The sequence below is a fragment of the Mustelus asterias genome, chromosome 24, assembly GCF_964213995.1.
Source record: "Mustelus asterias chromosome 24, sMusAst1.hap1.1, whole genome shotgun sequence".
Taxonomy (NCBI): domain Eukaryota; kingdom Metazoa; phylum Chordata; class Chondrichthyes; order Carcharhiniformes; family Triakidae; genus Mustelus; species Mustelus asterias.
The window spans coordinates 54,871,978-54,892,775 of NC_135824.1; the positions used below are offsets into that span (position 1 = coordinate 54,871,978).

General features: G+C 44.9%; 1 protein-coding gene across 3 annotated transcripts in view; it reads right to left on the reverse strand.

Annotated features, from left to right (window-relative positions):
* The window catches only part of arhgap35a (Rho GTPase activating protein 35a), a 159,979-nt gene that overhangs the window by 78,072 nt on the left and 61,109 nt on the right, over nt 1–20,798 (reverse strand). For all 3 annotated transcript variants that reach the window (XM_078241732.1, XM_078241731.1, XM_078241733.1), the window contains exon 3: nt 14,012–17,905. In XM_078241732.1, the coding sequence (XP_078097858.1) occupies nt 14,012–17,722 (3,711 nt within the window). In that variant the 5' untranslated portion in view covers nt 17,723–17,905. The remainder of the gene's footprint in view (nt 1–14,011; nt 17,906–20,798) is intronic.

Here is a 20,798-nt window from a genome sequence, read left to right on the forward strand (position 1 = left end):
ACCCTTCAACCAAGGGGAACAGCTGCTCCCTATCCACCCTGTCCATGCCCCTCAATCTTGTATACCTCAATCAGGTCGCCCCCCCCTCAATCTTCGCTGCTCCAGAGAAAACAACCCAAGCCTATCCAACCTCTCTTTATAACTTAAATGTTCCATCCCGGGCAGCATCCTGGTGAATCTCCTCTGCACCCCCTCCAGTGCGTTCACGTCCTTTCTGTAATGTGGCGACCAGAACTGCACACAGTGCTCCAGCTGTGGCCTCACCAAAGTTCTACACAACTCCATCATGACCTCTCTGCTTTTGTAATCCATACCCCGATTGATAAAGGCGAGTGTGCCATATGCCTTTTTCACCACCCTATTAACCTGCCTTTCCGCCTTCAGAGATCTACGGACAAACACGCCAAGGTCCCTTTGTTCTTCGGAACTCCCCAGTGTCAGACCTCTCAGTATACTTCCTTGTCAAATTATTTCCTTATTTCCAATCATTAGCAATATGAACAAAAATGGACCAAAATGAGGAAAAGGCTCGTATAAGGTACAAGTACTGCAGTCTTAGAACTCCTGTTTTTTTTTCATATATTGCCTTTAACCAAAAATAGATCAGTCCTGAAGCAAAAACAGAAAATGCTGGAGAAACTCAGCAACTCTGACATCATCTGTGGAGAGAGAGAACATTGCCGATGTTGAACCTGGATGACCCTTTGTCAGAGCAGTCATCCAGACTCGAAACGTTGGCTCTATTCTCTCTCCACAGATGCAGTCACACCTACTGAGTTTCTCCAGCATTTTCTGTTTTTGTTTCAGATTCCAGCATCCGCAGTACTTTGCCTTTATCATAGGTGGACTACGTTGTGCTGTCCAATTTCTTCTTCCCTTTGGGTAAAAGAGAAAATCCTGTGGTCACCCACTGGAATCGATCAGCATGCTCCCATTTTTGGAAGAAAATAATTCAGTCCACAAACCTGGTTTATCAAATTCTACCCCAGCTGTCTAATCTGCAGCTGTCTGGATACAGCCGCATAAAACTCATTAAAGTACCATTAGAATTTCACTCATTAAGTCATGTAATTCAAACCCCTCTGTCCCAACAGGGATGCAAACTTAAAAAGTTCCCCTTCTGTTCAGTTTACGGAACATTTTGTTTTTCTCCTCTTCACTTCCCTCCTCCCAAGTACACACAGTCAGTCCTGCAGTGGGGCTGACCTGCATGGAGGCCAGATACCAAAGTCAAACATTGGTTGATCAATGTGCGACAAATGTCATCAGGAGTAACTGAAGGGAGTCAAGATCGTAAATGGATTTAAAATTAGATCATCTGTACAAAGTGGTCCCAATGTACAGCACTCATGTGATCTAATATCTTTGAATAAAATGATCTCTAATTATTCTATCTTTGCTCTGAAAGCACCAAAAAAAGAACAGTACAGTACAGGAAGAGGCCCTTCGGCCCTCCGAGCCTGCACCGATCACGTTTACCTACTAAACCAACCGCTTATATCCCTCTATTCCCCGTTTGTTCATATGCTCATCAAGATGAGTCTTAAATGTCGCAAATGTAACTGCCTCAACCACCTCACTTGGCAGCGCATTCCAAGCCCCCACCACCCTCTGTGTAAAAAAACTTCCCCCGCACATCTCCACTGAACCTTCCCCCCCCCTCACCTTGAACTTGTGCCCCCTTGTAATTGTCATTTCTGCCCTGGGAAAAAGTTCAATTTTATAAACATCTATCAGGTCGCCCCTCAGCCTCTGTCTTTCCAGGGAGAACAATCCCAGTTGATTCATGGTGAGGTTAAGTTCTGCAGGCACTGCTCATCCTTCACTACTGGCCCCAAATGGGGATTAACATACTCCAAACTCAATGCGTCCCCCACCTAAGCAAATGCTGGCTAATTTCTCAATCTGCACAAAATCTTTCTTAAAAGGCAAGGGTTTTTTAAAAAATTTGTTCATGGGATGTGGGTTGTCACTGTCTGGGCCAACATTTATTGCCCATCCCTGAGGGCATTTAAGAGTCAAGCACGTTGCTGTGGATCTGGAGTCACCTTTAGACCAGACCAGGTAAGGACGGCAGATTTCCTTCCCCAAGGACATTAAAGGTGGCACAGTGGTTAGTACTGCTGCCTCACAGCACCAGGGATCTCTGTTTGATTCCCGGCTCGGCTCACTGTCTGTGTGGAGTCTGCACGTTCTCCCCGTGTCTGCACGGGTTTCCTCCGGGTGTTCCGGTTTCCTCCCAGTCTGAAAGACGTGAAGGTTAGATGCATTGGCCGTGCTAAATTCTCCCTCCGTGTACCCGAACAGGCGCCGGAGTGTGGCGACGACGGAATTTTCACAGTAACTTCATTGCAGTGTTAATGTAAGCTTTACTTGTGACACTAATAAATAAACTTAAACCTCAGAGAACAAGGCGAGCTTTTACAACAATCGACAATGATTTCATGGTCACTTTTAATTCCAGGTTTGTACTGAATTCAAATTTCACCAACTGCTTTGGTGGGATTTGAACCCAGATCCTCAGAACTGGGTCTCTGGATTTCCTCTGTGATTAAGACCAACACCAGCAACCTATTGGTGCAAGGTTCGAGATCAGCAACATCAGCACATGTTGAGGATTAAAATAGAGACCAATTGTGGTCCAGCACCAGAATAGGCAGAGGAGTAGACTCCTACTCTGCAGAGAGCCACTTATTTCAAAAATATATTGGGCATAAAATTTGGGACCAGTGGTACACATTACTGTAACAGGCAGAGTAGCAAGCAGAGTGGGGCATTCAACGTGACATATATATAAGATGTTTAACCAACAGAGTTTGTGAAAATGAAACAGATTATCGAAATTACTATTATAAACTAGCCTCATTTTCTTTTCTGTCAAATTAAATAACACTTTAATACAAACAGAGAGATGCTGTTAGGTAGCAGGAAGGGGCATTAATTGAGTTAGAATATACGAACCACCTCATCGATAATGACAATTGATTCAGCTTGGCTGCACTCAGGAGTTCCTCCCGGCCAGTACTTATCCCCAAACACTACTCCAGCAGCCACCCCCATTCCCCCATGGATTTCTGCACTCACAATTTTGATAACAACTTCAGACATACAACCATTTCGGCCAATCAGGAGAAATAGACCAAGGAAGCAATAGAGTAAAAAAAGAAAGTGGTTATAAAGAGTCCACTCCTCTCAAAGGCCTTGAGCCGCATGATGTGTGTGAGAGAGAGAGAAAGAGAAACAAGGGGCGAGAGAGAGACACAGACAAGGGGCGAGAGAGAGAGCGAGAGAGACAAGGGGCGAGAGAGAGAGAGACACAAGGGGCGCTCGAGAGAGAGAGAGAGAAACAAGGGGCGAGAGAGAAAGAGAGAGAGACAGACAAGGGGCGAGAGAGAGACAAGGGGCAAGAGAGAGAGAGAAAGAGAGAGAGAGACAGACAAGGGGCAAGAGAGAGAGAGACAAGGAGCAAGAGAGAGAGACAAGAGGCAAGGGGAAGAGAGCGAGAGAGAGAGACAAGGGGCGAGAGAGCGAGAGAGAGAGAGACAAGGGGCGAGAGAGCGAGAGAAACAAGAGGCAAGGGGGGGGAGAGCGAGAGACAAGGGACTAGAGAGAGAGCGAGAGAGACGTGGGGCGAGAGAGAGAGAGAGACAAGAGGCAAGGGGGGGAGAGCGAGAGAGACAAAGGGCGAGGGAGGGAGAGAGAGAGAGACAGGGGGCAAGGGAAAGAGAGAGAGACAAGGGGGGGGGAGAGAGAGAGACACACACACAGACAGAGACAGGGAGAAAGAGAGATGAGGAGACACAATAGCTCCAAAGATAGTACAGTATTAATCTCATTATACAGGCCTGCTATTCTTTGTCTACACACGGCAGCGTATTTACAATGTTCGCACACTGTGGACATTACATTTCACCAAGACTCGGTTCATTTTACAAATTTATTAAATGTTAGTGGACCTCCTCTGCATCTATGTTAAAGGGCACAGGATAAGTCACTTTATAATCGCAGGAGCACTGCACCAAATGCCACATCGTACACTATTCTGCATCTGAAATTCAGTGCGTCCTTTTAATGCTGAAAGGTGCAACTGTTGAGTTGGAGTAATTATACTCAAGCAGAGTCACGTAGGTTAGAGATCATGCAAGCCTTTTGCAGGAACAGAAGTGCATGGAGAAATCTCATCCCTCATGTTAAATTAGAAGATTCAGTGTCTTATCCCAAGTAACATATCAGCACCACTGATTTATGGTAGCTGAGCAATTGAAATTGTGTTTGTAGAAAATTGAAAGTGTGTCAGTAATATCAGGTCTAAATTCCAAAACTGTATGCACATTTACACACAAAGCATTTGATCGCACCCCAGAATTACACAAACATAATCTTGGCTGAGTGAGTGTTACACGATGGGAGATTCCATCTTTTGAGATGTTGAACTGACAAAAAAAATTCAGGACATTTTGAAGAGAAGGAGAGGTCTCGCTTCTGTCTCGAGCACGCTTCCCTCAACAAAAGATTACTAAAATAGATCACCCAATCAATAATCTCATTGCTGTTGGTAGAACTTGCCGTGTGCAAATTGACTGCCACATTTCCTACATTACCACAACAGACATTTCAGAAGTACTTCATTGGCTGTCAAGTGCATTTGAAGGTAATCTCGGGACGATAGGGGTTTTCTTTGAAAAGCAAAGGAGGATTGCATTGGTACAGCCGGGGAAAAAATAAATTTAGAGGTAGGGTGACTTAGTTCAGCGCTGAACACCAAAGTACCTTGGAGGCAACTGGGAAGCTACAATGGAAGGCAAGTTTAAAAAGATAGGAGAAAAAAAAATACAAAGACTGGAAGAAGCATGATAATTGGACATGATGGAAGGAGGAGGACAGAGTGTTTATGCACAAAGGGCTGCAGCACCCCAGCTGGACTCCCAAGATAATGGCCTAGATCTTCTGGTCAGGAGTGGAACGAGTTTGCCTGCCGTTGAATTTGGTATAAATGTGCTACGGTACATTGGCGTCTTTGCTCCTTCTGGTCTTAGTGCCAGCAGAATCAGGAGGCCAAGTAGCAAGTGACACGCTCGTAAAGGTATGTCTTTGGTTCATTGACTTGTAGTGCTTTAAATGGTTGTTGTCACCTTCAACACTGCAGAACCCACCCTTTCCCTGCAACGTTCACCCCCTCTTCCCAACAATACTCATGGTGGTTAGCACTGCTCCCTCACAGCGCCAGGGAACTGGGTTCGATTCTGGCCTTGGGGCATGGCTGTGTGTGGAGTTGGCAGGTTCTTCCCATGTCTGTGTGGGTTTCCTCTGGGTGCTCTGTTTTCCGTCCAAAGATGTGCAAGTTAGGTGGATTGGCCATGCTAAATTGCCTCTTAATGGCCTAAGATCTGTAGGTTAGGGGATACACATAGGGGTAAATGTGTGGGGTTAAGGGAATTAGAGGGTTCGCCTGTGTAAGATGCCCTGTCAGAGAGTTGAAGGCTCAATAGACCGAACGGCCTCTTTCTGCACTGTAGGGATTCGACGTTCCTTCACCCCCAACAATGCTCATCCATTTCCCTCATATCTCGGCAGTGCTTCCCCCCCCTCCCCACGTGTGCTTAGACCCTCCAGCGGAGTTACTTTGAACTACGTTCCTCAGCAGTTGCAAGTAAATTTGCATTTTTTAAAAAGAGCATCAGCGCAAACGGCCAATAATCCCAGCGACATAGGGAATCTGGAGCAAGCTGGGGAGTGTAAAACCAGCAATTGGAAATTTAAACTTCCACATAAGCACAACATATGTGTCAGGATCCTGAGGCACATCAGCAATTTCAGTCTTTTGCCACGCCCCATATTAGAAGATTTAGGCCAATATATCATAATGCTGCCATTTTAAAGAGAATATGAACATTCTCTAATTCGGAATTTTAAAAGTGCTCCACGTCCCAAATTTGACAGCAAGTGGCTCGCACCTTGTTGAGTTAAGGGTGCACGACATTACAATTGATGGAAGACTAAAAAAGCAAAAAACAGTACAGACACAAGGACACACACACACAAGTTGTTGCAAAACTGTACATTAGAAAGCAATATAAAATACAATCCATTATTCTGAGGAATGTGGAGCCTTGTAACTGGAGAGCTATTGCATCATGCACAGATTTAACCATTACCCACTAGAGAACTGGGACACAGTTGTTGACAACACTGGCCTTCGACCTCTGGGACATAGGTTTAAAACAACGTCAGACTAATTGAATCAGAATCTCCTCTTCATACAGCTGCAAGGTCCTAACTGGAATGGGCTTTGAGTTACTTCAATCTCGTGGGCAAAGGATGCATGCCCACAGTACAAAGTTAAGGGTTGTGTTCAGACACAGAGTATTGTCCATCATCACCCAGCATCAGGAAATGGGATGCTCCCCTGAAATTCAAGGTTACAGCATCAATGGGGGAACAAATACCAAAACCTTACTCTGTAGCTAACCTCTACTACACTTGAACGAGGCATGCTGAATTCCCACAAAATATTCTACTCTTCTTGACAATCAGAGGACAAAAATGAAAACAAACTTGCGTTAAAACAAAGATTTCAAACCACAGCGTAGCGCCAGCTAGTTCAAAAGCTTAAAGTTTTGAATAACCCACTGTTTGTATCCTGGTCTGTCAAAAAAAAGATTGAGTACAAGTTTCAGATGACTAGAAAAAGAAAGCCCTAAATGCTAAACAGATGGTTGGAATGTTCCTGTACTCGCAGTGTCAGCATTAATCCACTCTTATTTCCAGTGTTTTTCACTTCCACAGTGAGAGCAACAAAACAGAATCCAACCATACAAAGATACAGCTTAGCTTGATGGTTGCTGAAGTTTCTTACCTCACTCCCAACTCCAACCCTTGCCCAGAGACAGCACAGCTACCAACTAGGACGGCACGGTAGCACAGTGGTTAGCACTGCTGCTTCACAGCTCCAGGGACCTGGGTTCGATTCCCGGCTTGGGTCACTGTCTGTGTGGATTTTGCACATTCTCCTCGCGTCTGCGTGGGTTTCCTCCGGGTGCTCTGGTTTCCTCCCACAGTCCAAAGATGTGCGGGTTAGGTTGATTGGCCATGCTAAAAATTACCCCTTAGTGTCCTGAGTTGCGTAGGTTAGAGGGATTAGTGGGTAAATATGTAGGGATATGGGAGTAGGGCCTGGGTGGGTTTGTGGTCAGTGCAGACTCGATGGGCCGAATGGCCTCTTTCTTTACTGTAGGGTTTCTATGATAACTCAAAATATCACCAGCTTGTCAATAAGTGAACTGCGGGTACTATCAAATAATAGAATTATGCTTCATGCAGGGATAACTTCCATATACTCACTATCACGATTCCCAAATGAAGAATGACTAGTTGTGTCCAGTACTGGACATAGCACTAACCAAACCATCAGCTTAAGTTTTAAGTTTATTTGTGTCACAAGTAGGCCTACATTAACACTGCAAGGAAGTTGCTGTGAAAATCCCCTCGTCGCCACAATCCAGTGCCTTTTCGGGTACACTGGAGGGAGAATTTAGCAAAGTCAATTCACCTAACCAGCACGTCTTTCGGGCTGTCGGAGAAAACCGGAAAACCCGGAGGAAACCCGTGCAAAATCCACACAGGCAGTGACCCAAGCTGGGAATTGAACTCAGGTCCCTGGAGCTGTGAAGCAGCAGTGCTAACCATTGTGCCACCATGCTTAAGAGGGGAGAATTTGCTGGCAGAAGTGGAAATTTTCTTTCATTTATATAATTCCTTTCCTATATAGGAGTTTCTGCACCTCATTCCCTACCCCAAGCAACAAAACAATCATTAGCTTCACTCAAAATCCCATTATGGCCTGCCAGTAATACTGATGAGGAAAAGCTAGCACTCACTCCATTTTAATCTTTGCTTCTTTCGTTTCAAGTGCCCCAGTCCATTTGTCATGCCCAGAGAGTGGTATAACTGGACAAGCAAAGTAGAACTCAATGCAGCAACCTGCATTCCATCATCTTTTTGGGGGGAAAACTTAGGGAGAGAGAATGTAGAACGTGTACAAAAATCATAGCCCCATTATCAATATGTTCCAATGATACCTATCAAAGAAAAACTAACTTCAATCTCATGTTCAAAATGGGGGTCCTTTCAACCATTCTTCAGTTATTCATATAATTATTATTCCTGCACCCTCCAATTCAAAGTTGAAGCTCAGCACCAATGGAATCTGGTAACTGAATCAGATGTTACCATGTTTAGAGACAGGACTCATTATATCACAAGACTGTGAAATGTGCTCCAAAACTTTGGATGTCCAAGTAACTTCTTCACAATACTTTAATTGCCTTCAGTGGGAGATCTGAAATAGATAGCTTCGAAATCCCCACTGGGATCAAGCAAGGCTGTATAATAGCCCTCATACTATTCACAACCTACCCAACAGTGGCTAATCATCTCAAAGATCAACTGTCCTCCGGTGTTAAATTCCTCCTTGATGAAACCTCTAACGTCAGTCATTCTTGTGCCAAAACTAAACTGACCGGAGACATACATGACCTGCAATTTGCAGACAATTGCAGTGTTATTGCTCTCTGCACCAGACTTGCAAGCCACTATCTCCAATTCTGCGTACAAGAAACTCAGCCTGTCCTTAGCCTGTCCTTGAACGTGGTCAAAACAAGAACCTTATATCAACGTACACCTGGTGAGTCAAAGATTCCACCCTCCCCGATGTGGAGACACTGAAAAACTTAGCAGCCATCTCCCTCAATAGGCCACCATTGGCCAAGATGGCCATCAGTTACCAGATTTAATTAGTACTGAACTGAGGGGGTGAAGAATGATTGACAGAACTCCATTTTGAAAATGAGGTTGTAGTTTTCCTTTGATAAGCAGCAAAACTAGCAGTGGATCAGCTACACTTACCCACGCTTCCACACAACAACAGCAGAAAGTGTTTGACAACAAAGACCTCTGCAAGTCCAATGTTCTAGTGCACAGAACATACCACCACGCTCCTGCACTATAGCGAGACCTGGATTCTGCATCAGTGACTCATGACCACGCTGGAGAAATCCCATCAGCAATATCTCTGCTACATCCTCTGGATTCAATGGGAGTGACCATCAGCAAACACTGGCACCCTTCCTGAAGTGGGAGCCAGCTTCACAAACATTCAGGCAAAGCTCCTGCAAAATCACTTGATGGACTGCACAGCGTCTGGATTGCCAAAAAGTATCTTCTCCATCATGTCCCATTTTGGCAATTCTCAAATTGTTAACGTTCCAATGGAGGAAACAGTTTAAAGGCACTCCAAAGCTCCTTGAAGCAAGACAGCAACATCAAAGAATCCCTACAGTACAGGAGGCCACCATTTAGCCCACCAACCACAATCCCACCCAGGGCCAATTCCCGTAACCCCACATATTTACCTTGCTAATCCCCCTGATACTAGGGTAAAATTAGCCTGGCCAATGCACCTAACCTGCACACCTTTGGACTATGGGAAGAAACTGGAGCACCTGGAGGAAACCCACACTGACACAGGGAGAACGTGCAGACTCCACACAGAGTACCCAAGCTGGGAATCAAACCCAGGTCCCTGGCGCTGTGAGGCAGCAGTGTTAACCACTGCACCACCATGCCGCCCCTATCAATTAACGACTGGGTGAAGACTGCTACCAATTGTCCAAAATGGTGACAATTTGTCCACCAAACTGCATCACACCGAGTCATGACCTTGATAAATGTTGGAGAAGGGTGATAGGAAAGGCTAGAAAGGAAGCAAATCCTGCACTCTGGAAGCCATCACCTTGTGAAATATCTTGCCCCTTGTGGCCAAAAGTCTGTGAGTTGAGAATTGGCCTGTTCAGTCACATGGAAATCCTGTGACAGAAACTCACCACCCAGAGCAGACACCATCCTCAAAAAGAGAGACAATCGATGACTGGAGATAGGAACGCAACAGAGAACTGAACAGAGGGAAGAACTCCTCCGCTAAAGGAAACGTCTTCAAGCATAAACAGCTGTTGAATTGTATTGAACCAACTCAGAAATGTTACACTTCTCACATCTTAGTAGTCAGTTATTTTACACAAAGACCACTTTCTATCATGAGGCAAGGGTGACAATCATGACAGAGGGAAGAAAGTGTGTGAGAAATGATCAAAGAGCATGTGCAAGCACGAGATTACAGGGCTAGAAATAGCAAACTAAATAAAGTCGGCTAAAAAGATGAAGTACATAGAATCCCTACAGTACAGAAGGAGGCCATTTGGCCCATCGAGTCTGCACTGACCACAATCCCACCCAGGTTCTATTCCCATAACCCCTTTTATTTACTCTGCCAATCCCCTTGACACTAGGGGCAATTTAGCACGGCCAATCAACTTATCCTGCACATCTTTGGACTGTGGGAGGAAACTGGAGCAGCCAGAGGAAGCCCATGCAGACACGGGAGGATCTGCAGACGCTGCACACAATGACCTGAGGCTGGAATTGAACCCAGGACCTTGGCGCTGAGGCAACAGTGCTAACCGCTGTGCCACCATGCCACCTCTTATTACCTTTAACATTTAAAATTTTCTTAAGTTGACTGAAATATCAAAACTAGTTCACTCAATGATTTTGCAAAGCTACTCATACAACATAGAATTCTTACAATGCAGAAGGGGCCATTTGCCCCATCGAGTCTGCACCAGATCTCCAACAGAACATCTTACCCAGTCTCGTCCCCCCACCATCCACCCACTTATCCTGCTCACCCCCCCTTAATCTACACATCTTGGGACACAAAAAGGCAATTTAGCATGGCCAATCCATCTAGCCTGCATATCTTTGGACTGTGGGAGGAAACCGGAGCTACCCAGAGGAAAGTCTCAGACACGGGGAGAACATGCAAACTCCACACAGACACAGTGACCCGAGGCCGGAATTGAACCCGGGTCCCTGGCGCTGTGAGGCAGCAGTGCCACCCACGAGAGTGAAATTCAAAGTTTTTTGAAAAAGTCTTTTGTACCTTCTTGTGGCTGGGTGACCAACAGCGACAGCAGCAATGACAATGAGAATCAGGCATGCTGGGAATTTTGGTCAAGTTAAACTAAACACAGATGCAGGTCAGAGAAAGCTGCTGCAAGTCATGACCTATCCTGTGAGCTGTGACCTGACACTTTGTGTTGACCAAATAAGGATAGTTGTTTGGACTATGCTGGACACTTTTACCACATATGGTGAGGTTATGCAATTTACATGTGGCTTTCTATAAGCATTCGGAGGTTGTTTACAAATAACTCCATTGGCTGTAATCGAACAGCGTGATCGGTTTCCACTGATAGCATTGGTTGAGTGCCACAGAACTTTCTGCAAGAACATGGAAATTTAGTATAAGAGATGCTTTTGAGTCTTTGTCTTCAGTGAAAACTCGAGAATCAGCTGCACAAAGTGTGCCTGGGAGACATCTTCAGAGAGGACAAAGAAACCACGAGAGAAGATGTACATTGGGGAGCAAGACTGGCCAGTTTCGCTTGAGCAGGTAGTATTTGTTTTCAGTCAAAAGTTTAAAGTTTATTTGTGTCACAAGTAGGCTTACGTTAAACACGGCAATGACGTTACTGGGAAAATCCCCTAGTTGCCACACTCTGGCGCCTGTTTGGGTGCACGGAGGGAGAATTTAGCACGGCCAATGCACCCTAACCGGCATGTTTTTAGGACTGTGGAAAGAAACTGGAGCACCCGGAGGAAACCCACGTAGACACGGGGGAGAACATGTAGACTTCCACACAGACAGTGACCCAAATCGAACCCTGGTCCCTGGCACTGTGAGGCAGCAGTGCTAACCCAAAGTTAAAGTTAAATGAGTTAAAACATTGCAATGAATGCGAGTCTGTGTTAGGCATTGGTACCAAAAATACTGAATAAAGAGAAACGTTGAAGTGAAATTGAGTCAACACTGTCCTTTGGCTTGTTACACACGGAGAAATATCAGGGGAAAAGATTTAAGTTGACAGTCAGATAACATTCAAGTCAAGCTATTATTCTACTTGTGCAGTATCTTTTCAAAGTTAAAGCTTAGTATTAAGCAGTTGGCAATCACAGGAGAACTTTCAAATTTTCTTTCAACAAAAGCAGCCGTTACTAAACACTTGAAATATTGTTGAGCACAACAGGCCTCAGATGGTGTACAAATATAGCTGAATATTAGCTTGGTTCTACAGGCAACACTTCTGCCTCCAAATTAAAAGGTTGAGTGTTTCAACATCACATAACACAATCTCAACTTTGTGCAAGACTGGAGGGATGAGATGCGAAACTGAAGATCCATCTGCCTGTGCTGCTGGACAGTAAGATTCCATGGAAGTACTCACAAAAGAGCAGGGCATTCTTCCAATGTGCTGGCTAACAGCCCTTCCCACAAACCAACCGCTTCAGAAAGAAAAAAAGCTGGCTGCTTTTGTAACATTGGTGGCTGCAATGTTTGCCTACAGAAGTCACTTCACAACACAAGCAATTCATCACATGATGCTGAAGACATTTTACCAAGTTCGTTACTCAACAGCCTGCGTTATTCATCACAGTTGGGATTTTATAGCGATTAGAACCAGAGTTGCAGGAAAATTAATTGCTCATCCTCATGTTTAAATCCCTCTGTGATCGTGCCCATTCCAATTGCCAAACTTCTCCAACCCTCCTGGAATTCTGCCCCTCCAACTCTGGCCTCTTGTGCCTCCCTCACTCCCATTTGCTCTCCTCATTCATGGCAGTTCCTTCAGCCACCTCTCCCCACACTGTTCCATCCCTCCACTCTTTCTTTTTAAGACCCTATTTAAAACCTCTCTCTTCAACCAAGCTTTTAATCATCCATCCCAACATCCCATTATCCACTCCTTTGGCTCAGTGTCAACATCTGCCTGATTGCGAAATGCCCTGGGGCTTTTTCAGCCATTGGTGGTGCTGATAAAATGCAAGTTATCGTTCTACTGTATTTTCTACAAGACATACAGCACTTAAATAAGCTCTATTGCTGTTACAGATCTCCTCTTGGGCAATGCTCAATTAACCGCCATAAACTACTGCCAACAGCATGATTTGTCACCACCAGTATTTGAGCTACTTTTGCAGTGCAAAATATTCTCCAGGTACATACGACAATGTCTGTGAATTGTATAACAGTGGCTCTTCAAGTCAAATGAACATGAAACCAAAACATTCACGTGCAAAATTACACTTTACTGAAATTCTTTGATAACACTGAACCAAGGTCATGCTTATTGTTAATTTATGGGAAACAGGTGATGTTGGAAAGCCAGAATTTGCCACACATTCCTAATAATTTATGGGAAAATGATGGGCAGCAAAATGGTGAACACTGCAGCATCACAGCTCAAGGGACCAGGTACGATTCCGGCCTCAGGTGACTGAGAGTTAGCATGTTCTCCCCCTGTCTGTGGCTTTCCTCCAGATGCTCCGGTTCCCTCCCACAGTCCAAAGATGTGCAGGTTAGGTGGATTGGCCATGCGAAACTGTCCCTTAGCATTAAATATGTATAGGTTAGGGTGGATTAGTGGGGTAAGTGTGTGGGGTTACAGGGATAGGATGGGATGCTCTGGGAGCATCAGTGCATACTAGATGGGCTGAATGGCCTCCTTCTGCACTGTAGGGATTCTATGAAATATAAAGCTGTCTTCTTGGCAACTAAGTTGCTTGCTAGGCCACTTAGGAGGGAAGAATCAACTACATTGATGACGGGTCTGAAAGCACACTTAACAGAGGGTACCTTCAGGGCAAGAACAGATTTCCTTTCCCATCTGGTTCATTGATCTTTAATGACAACCTGTCAGTTATGTGGTCACCATTACTGGCACAGTGCTAAGTTTTTTCATTCCAGATTTATTTAAGTTAAATTCCTCACATGTCACGGTGGGATTTGAACTTGTTACCTCTGGATTACTAGTCCCACAACATAACCTCTAGACTCCTGTTTGTGATGGGTTCATATTTGTTAGAAAGAATTCTGTAATGGAACCTAGACTCTTACCCTGGACGTTGGTCTTCTCAAGCTACGTAGAAGCTTCCCTCGCTTTGACTCATCTCCATCTGGTTCATACGTATTGGTAGTATTATCTCCCTTCGGCACTGAAGAATCAGCCTCCGCTTTTTTCTGTGATGATAGAGACCCAAGTTCATCATCACTGCCAACACTGAAACTTGTTCGATAACTTGCAAACTTGCCTAACTTTTTGGACCGGTCCCTGTACAACAATGGTTTGCTGACAGAGGAAAGTTTCCTCTGGCGCTCCAAAGAACTGATGTCCATTTCGCTGTCTGACCCATTCCCACTTCCATTCGACTGGGACTTTGCAGAAATAGAATTCCGAATTGTGATGATTTTGCCCTGGGTGCTGTCATGTGGCACTGAATAGATATTCTCTTCATCCGCTCTCGGTCTCACCAAGGTGTCTATCGGCTCTGCGTAATCAGAGGTGTATGACCCATCGTCAGAAGGTGCCCAACTTACAGTTGAATGCTTTCTCGGCATTTCTTTGCTGGCTGGTTCTTTCCCCTCAGAGGAATCCATTCTCTTCATCAGTTTGTCAAAATGTACCATTGGCTTTGGTTTTACAGGAGGAGGTACTTTGTTATTTAGCCTCTCAAAAGAGCTCAATGCGCTGTACAGCGAGTAGTTGTCATTCCCTTCAAGGTCCATTAAGAGCTTTGATTGCTCTTTAGTCGCTGGAGTCCCGGAGGTTTCATCCCGAAGTGCAACATAGGGTGGTGGACCTTCAATGTCCTCATCATAGTCAAAGCAGTTCGAATTGTTGAGGGGCGAGCCAGGTCTGGGGGAAAAGTTGAACACTTCCTCTGGGTTGCTGCATGCTTCTGCCGCATTGTCGTACATGTGTAAAGCTTCAACAATGATTTTCTTTTCCGCCGCATCTCTGAAAAACGGAGCAAAGATCTCCACGTTGTGCTGAAACGGCTGTCCGCTTGATATCACAGTAAACCTGCCACAGATCTCGTGAGCAATTTCCTGGCCTTCTTCAAGCTGGTCCCGTGAGATATCGCTCTCTGGCACTTCAGCTCCTTCAGTGATTGCTACTAACTGGATAGGTATGGTGTCTTGCACATCTGACAGAAAGGCACGCAGCATTGCTAAGGAAGCCTTGCGTCTAGCCAAATAAAAAACAATGTAACCATGGACTAACTGATTCTTCCTTATGTTGAAAGAGGAATGGTAGGAAAGAATTGATAGTTCAACACTCTTACGCACCGCTCCAATAGCTAATTCGAGCATTACCGAATTGCTGTTTCCAGGCTGCAATGAGTTACAAAAATGAGGCTGAATGATGGAGAAGAGGACTTCATCCACGCTAAATAAATCACCACACATCAAACACATTACTATTCGGAGATCTGCATCAGTTAAGTCCTTAATGCTGGGGGATGCACTGACTAGGTTCAAATTGCGCTTCATGGTATCCAACAAGCCTTTCAAAGCCTGATTGATTTGCAATTCACTAAAGTTTCGGCCGGAACCTACACTGTGAGAAGTTACGTCAACAAAAAGACATTGCAATTTGTTGGCAAGTTGTTGGCCATGGTTCCTCAAAGTCTGTAGTGTTTCTCCACCACTCTCCCTTTTGTTTGCTAGAACGAGAGTTAGAGGCAGCTGTGCTAAATGATTGTCCCTTCGGTCTATAGTTGACTCTTTCAGTTTCTCTAAGCTCTCCTTTATGTAGTATAGCGATTCTTTGGAGTTGTAGAGGCAAAGACAACCATGAGGTTGAAAGGTCGGTGTCTGAAAAGAATTAACCCGGTGTTTCACGTTGCCTTCTATCGGTCGCAATGATAGTTCATACATTTTGCCCTCGAGCACGTACTTGTCATCAGTGCACAACACTCGAATCTCATTAGCCAGTTCATGTGCAAGTCCGTCCTTGCCAAGGAGTACAAGGTTGAGTTTGTCAGCACTGGAGTCCAAATGGGAATTCACATGGCTCCGGTCAGAAGATCGATAAAATCTCGTGACCAACAACTGTTCAACTTTACTGTCCATGCATTTCTGACTGTTCGGACAAGTTTCTTTTGTCGGATGATACACAAAATGAATGTGCTTCAAGACAAGGGCATCTCGCTCAGCTTGGAGCTTTTGAAGTGCCTTAAAGCGTTGCTCTTCTCCCAAGACATCCTGGATGAGGCCCATTTTCTCCTTGCTGGGCTTTGCATCCAACTCCAATTCGTAAAACAACTCTGAATACTCTAAAAGCAATTCCTGAAACTGATCCTTGGCCTTATCAATGATCTCACGTTGGTGTCTACTGTAAATATCTTGGTATTCTTGCTCTTGGAGCCACTGATAGAATTCCTCATTCATAACAAAACTTCTAGCCTCTTCCCATGGTTTTCCAGGAGTTATGAAAGGCGACGATCCCAAATTTTCCTTAAAAGCTCTCCTCATCTCGGCTCGCTTTCTTTCGTTCTTCAGTTTCTCCAAATGCTTTCTGAATTGATCCTCTGCACATTTCCCAACCAGCAAATCAAATGGAATCCGGTCGTCATCCACTTTATCAATATGATCCGTTTTATCCCATGGTGTCTCGCTCAGGACAACAAACCAGGCTGAGAAGTCCTGCTTGGTCTTCAATCTCTGCTGGGCCGCGGGCCAGTTCAAGTTTTCAATCTCATTCAGGTCTGGAAAAAGGGCATCAAGAGCGAGCACAAGTCGACTGAGGTACTTGTTCTTTAAGTAGTCAATGTGCTTGTCCTTGAGCATCAGGACATGCTGCGAGAACAGTTTTTTGGCCTTCGGAGTTCCTTCCAGATACACATACTCTTGGAATTCAGGTTTCATCTGCATTTTCCTAGTGGCATTCATCCAACTTTCATTGTGATGGGTGACACAGTGGCTAATGATAAATTCATACTTATCTTTGCCATGAGCTATTAGCTGACTTTGTTGTTTCAACGCTTCATAGTATGGAGTTATTTTGGGCCTTGCCCTGCTTTTATCTATCAGCTGCGCTAAAGTACTAAAGGCCAGTTCCACATTGACATTCGATCGCGCTGATGACTCCACCACTTGGAGGTTCTTCCTTGTCATGGCAAAGGAGTGTACCTCGCGTATGTACCGTTCCACACCTTCGTCACATTTCGTCAGCACCACCACAATGGGTTTTTTTGTTTTTATTATTTGGTTATACAGATTGGTGACAAACTTGAGCTGCTCCTCAAAATTCCTGTTCATACCCCTGCTGACGTCCACGCAGAGAAGGAAGCCATCGATCAGCAGCTTCCCTTCCGGCATCTGCTTCTGTTCAAAGTCTTGTTCCAGACCTAATTGGTCAGTGCAAATATACATCAGCTTCTCAGCAGATGCCAATTTGGTTGCTGCAGCCCGTTTAATGTAGGGTTGCAGGGCGGTGCTCCGATGCGGCTGAAAAGTCTGATCATCGATGAACTCCGTTTGCTCCACGACATGAATGCGACATTCCACTCCTTCCTCCACCGTTCTCCCAACCTCACCCCAATACAAAAAATGGTCATTGTTAACCACACGGCCCCCAAAGTCACTGGTGCTGAGGACTGACGTGTGGTCAAGGTGAAATTCGTCGGCTTTCGGGCGCACAAACCGATTGCAGAAACATGATTTTCCAACTCCACACTGGCCCTTCTCTTTTTCCGTCCCAGATAATCCCACGACACTGATGCTGTAGTTTGGGATCCGCACATCCTGTTTCTTTGCCATCATAATTACCCGATCATCCTGACAGGGTTAACACCAGGACCACCACAGAACTCCGAACGATCTGAAAGGAGTAGTTATAGACTGACACCTTCTGTGACACAAGCTTCAGATCCCATGTTTCCCTGGTCCTCAGTATTATTATCCTTTTGCCTCATGCAGTTAGAAGTAGATGGTCCCAGTAACTCACTGTAAAAGAACAAGAGAATGAAAAATTAGAGTTGGTAAACAAAACTGTAATGGTCGTATCCTATATCCATTTGAACTTTAAAAACTGCAAATGTACTTGGTCTTTTCAAATCTGTGCTGCTTGCAAGATAAAATACATAGACTGAATTTGGAATCTTCCTGTCTGAGATTTACTAATTAAATCAGAGTATTGATGCTTGTAGAGCTATTGCCAATGACGGCAACAAAAGATTGAAGTGTAATTTTTATAGTTAAAAGACAGTATTTCCAACAGGTATTTAACCAATGTTTTAAACAAGCCAAGAAAAACCACAACTATGCAACCTAATCTCAAATCAACTGTACAGCACCCAAATTTGAAAGTGAAACAAAGTAATTAGCCTCCAGAACAATAGCAGTGACTTTACCTGCTGAGTGACACTTGTGCTATATTCATGGTGTGGAGATGCCAGGGTTGGACTGGGGTAGGCACAGTAATGCGTCTCAACACCAGGTTAAAGCCCATCAGATTTATTTGGTGTTGCGAGCTTTCGGAGTTCATCGATGATCAGACTTTTCAGCCGCACCAGAGCACCGCCCTGCAACCCTGCATTAAATGGGCTGCTCCTTCATCAGGTGAGTCATTTATATTCATTCATGGGGATATGGGTGTCGCTGGCTGGGCCAGCATTTAGTGCCCATCCCTAGTTGCCCTTGTTCGGGGGCAGTTGAAAATCAACCGCATTGCTGTGGCTCTGGAGTCACATGTAGGCCAGGCCAGGCAAGGACAGCAGACTTCCTTCCCTAAAGGACATTAGTGAACCAGATGGGTTTTTTACGACAATCGACGATGGTTTCATGACCATCAGTAGATTCTTAATTCCAGATTTTATTTTTTTAATGGAATTTAAATTCCACCATCTGCCGTGATGCGATTCGAACCCGGGTCCCCAGAACATTAGCTGAGTTTCTGGGTTAATAGTCTAGCGATAATGCACGAGGCCATTGCTTCTCTTGCCATGCAAATAATGGAGGGAGATGGGCATTAAATATTTTTCTCTTATTACTGCCAAAAAGTCTCATGCCTAAATTAGCTGCAGGTCCCAAATTCAAGCTTTAAATTTAGCATTTTGTTCACTAAGTATAGCATATGCTTGAGGAATTTCCTCCACTCCTTTCCATATTCATATTAACTCGCGTTAGAGGATGGTGACAGACACTGGCCAGTTACACACTACTTCACCCAAATGGTCGAGACTAATGTCTCAACTTGGACTGTCAAAGTCTGCAGGATATTTGGCGACAGTAGAGTCCCGAGATAGCAATCACAAGTAGGAAATCCTGGACAATTTTCCTTTCCCGAATCCAGAGACACTGACATCAACTGCAGGAAGAGCAGTGCACCCAAAGACTAATGCACTAAATTACAGACATAACAGACTGAATTTGGAATCTTCCTGGTCTGTATGGTTTAGAGACTCACTAATTAAATCAGAGACGATGGCAATACTCCACACTGAAGTCTCTATCAAATGTTTACGAAATGAGGGCTTCATTGGCTTGGCCAGCATTTATTGCCTGGCCCTAATTTCCCTCAAGAAGATGGTGGCAGGCTGCCTCCTTTAACCACTGCAGTCCATGTGGTTTAAGTACATCTACAGTGCCATTAGGGAGGAAATTCCAGGATTGTGACCCAGCAACTGCGATGGAACAGTGGTATATTTCCAAGTCAGGATGGTAAGTGACTTGGAGGGGAACGTGTAGGTGGTGGTGGTCTGTCTGCTGCCCTTGTCCTTCTAGATGATAATGGTTACGAGTTTGGAAGGTATTGCCTAAAGAGCTTGGGTGAGTTCCTGCAGTGTCTCTTGTAAATAGTACACACCGTTGCTACAGTGCATTAATGGTGGAGGGAGTGAATGTTTGTGCAAGGAGTGCCAATCAAGCATCTTTGTCCTGGATGGTGTCTAGCTTGGAGTGTTGTTGGAGCAGCACTCATCCAGGCAAGTCGAGAGCAGTCCCATCATGCTCCTGACAAGAGCCTTGTTGATGGTGGACAGGCTTTGGGGAATCAGGAGGCAAGTTGCACACTGCAAGATTCCCAGCCTCTGACCAGCTCTTGTGGACAAAGTATTGATATTGTCTAGTCCAGTTCAGTTTCTGGTCAATGACAACCCCCAAGGTGTTGATAGTGGGGGATTCGGTGATGATCTTCCCACCGAAATGTCAAGGGGTAATTGTTAGATTCTCTCATGCTGGAGATTGTCATTGCCTGGCACTTGTGTGGCTCAAATGTTACTTGGTCACTTGTCAACCAAGGCCTGGATATTGCCTAGGTCTTGCTGCATTTGGACATGGATTGATTCAGTTTCTGAGTCGTCATTAATGGTGCTGAATATTTTGCAGTCATCCACGAACATTCCCACTCTGGTCGGTGCAGACTTGATGGGCCAAATGGCCTCCTCCTGCATTGTACAGATTCTAGGATTCTAACCTTATGATATACGGAAGGTCACTGATGAAGCAGCTGAAGATGGAGTCGTCCAGGATACCACCACAGGAGTTCTAAGGGCAATGCCCAGTCCAAAGATGTGCGGGTTAGGTTGATTGGCCAGGTTAAAAATTGCCCCTTAGAGTCCTGGGATGTGTAGGTTAGAGGGATTAGCGGGTAAATATGTGGGGGTAGGGCCTGGGTGGGATTGTGGTCGGTGCAGACTCGATGGGCCGAATGGTCTCCTTCTGCACTGTAGGGTTTCTATGATTTCTATGAAACTAAAATGATCGACCTCAGGTAACCACAACTATCTTCCTTTGTGCAAGGTATGACTCCAACCATAGGTATGTTTTCCTCCTAATTCCATTGACTCCAGATTTATTGGGGTTCCTTTATGCCACACTCAGTCAAATGCGGCCTTGA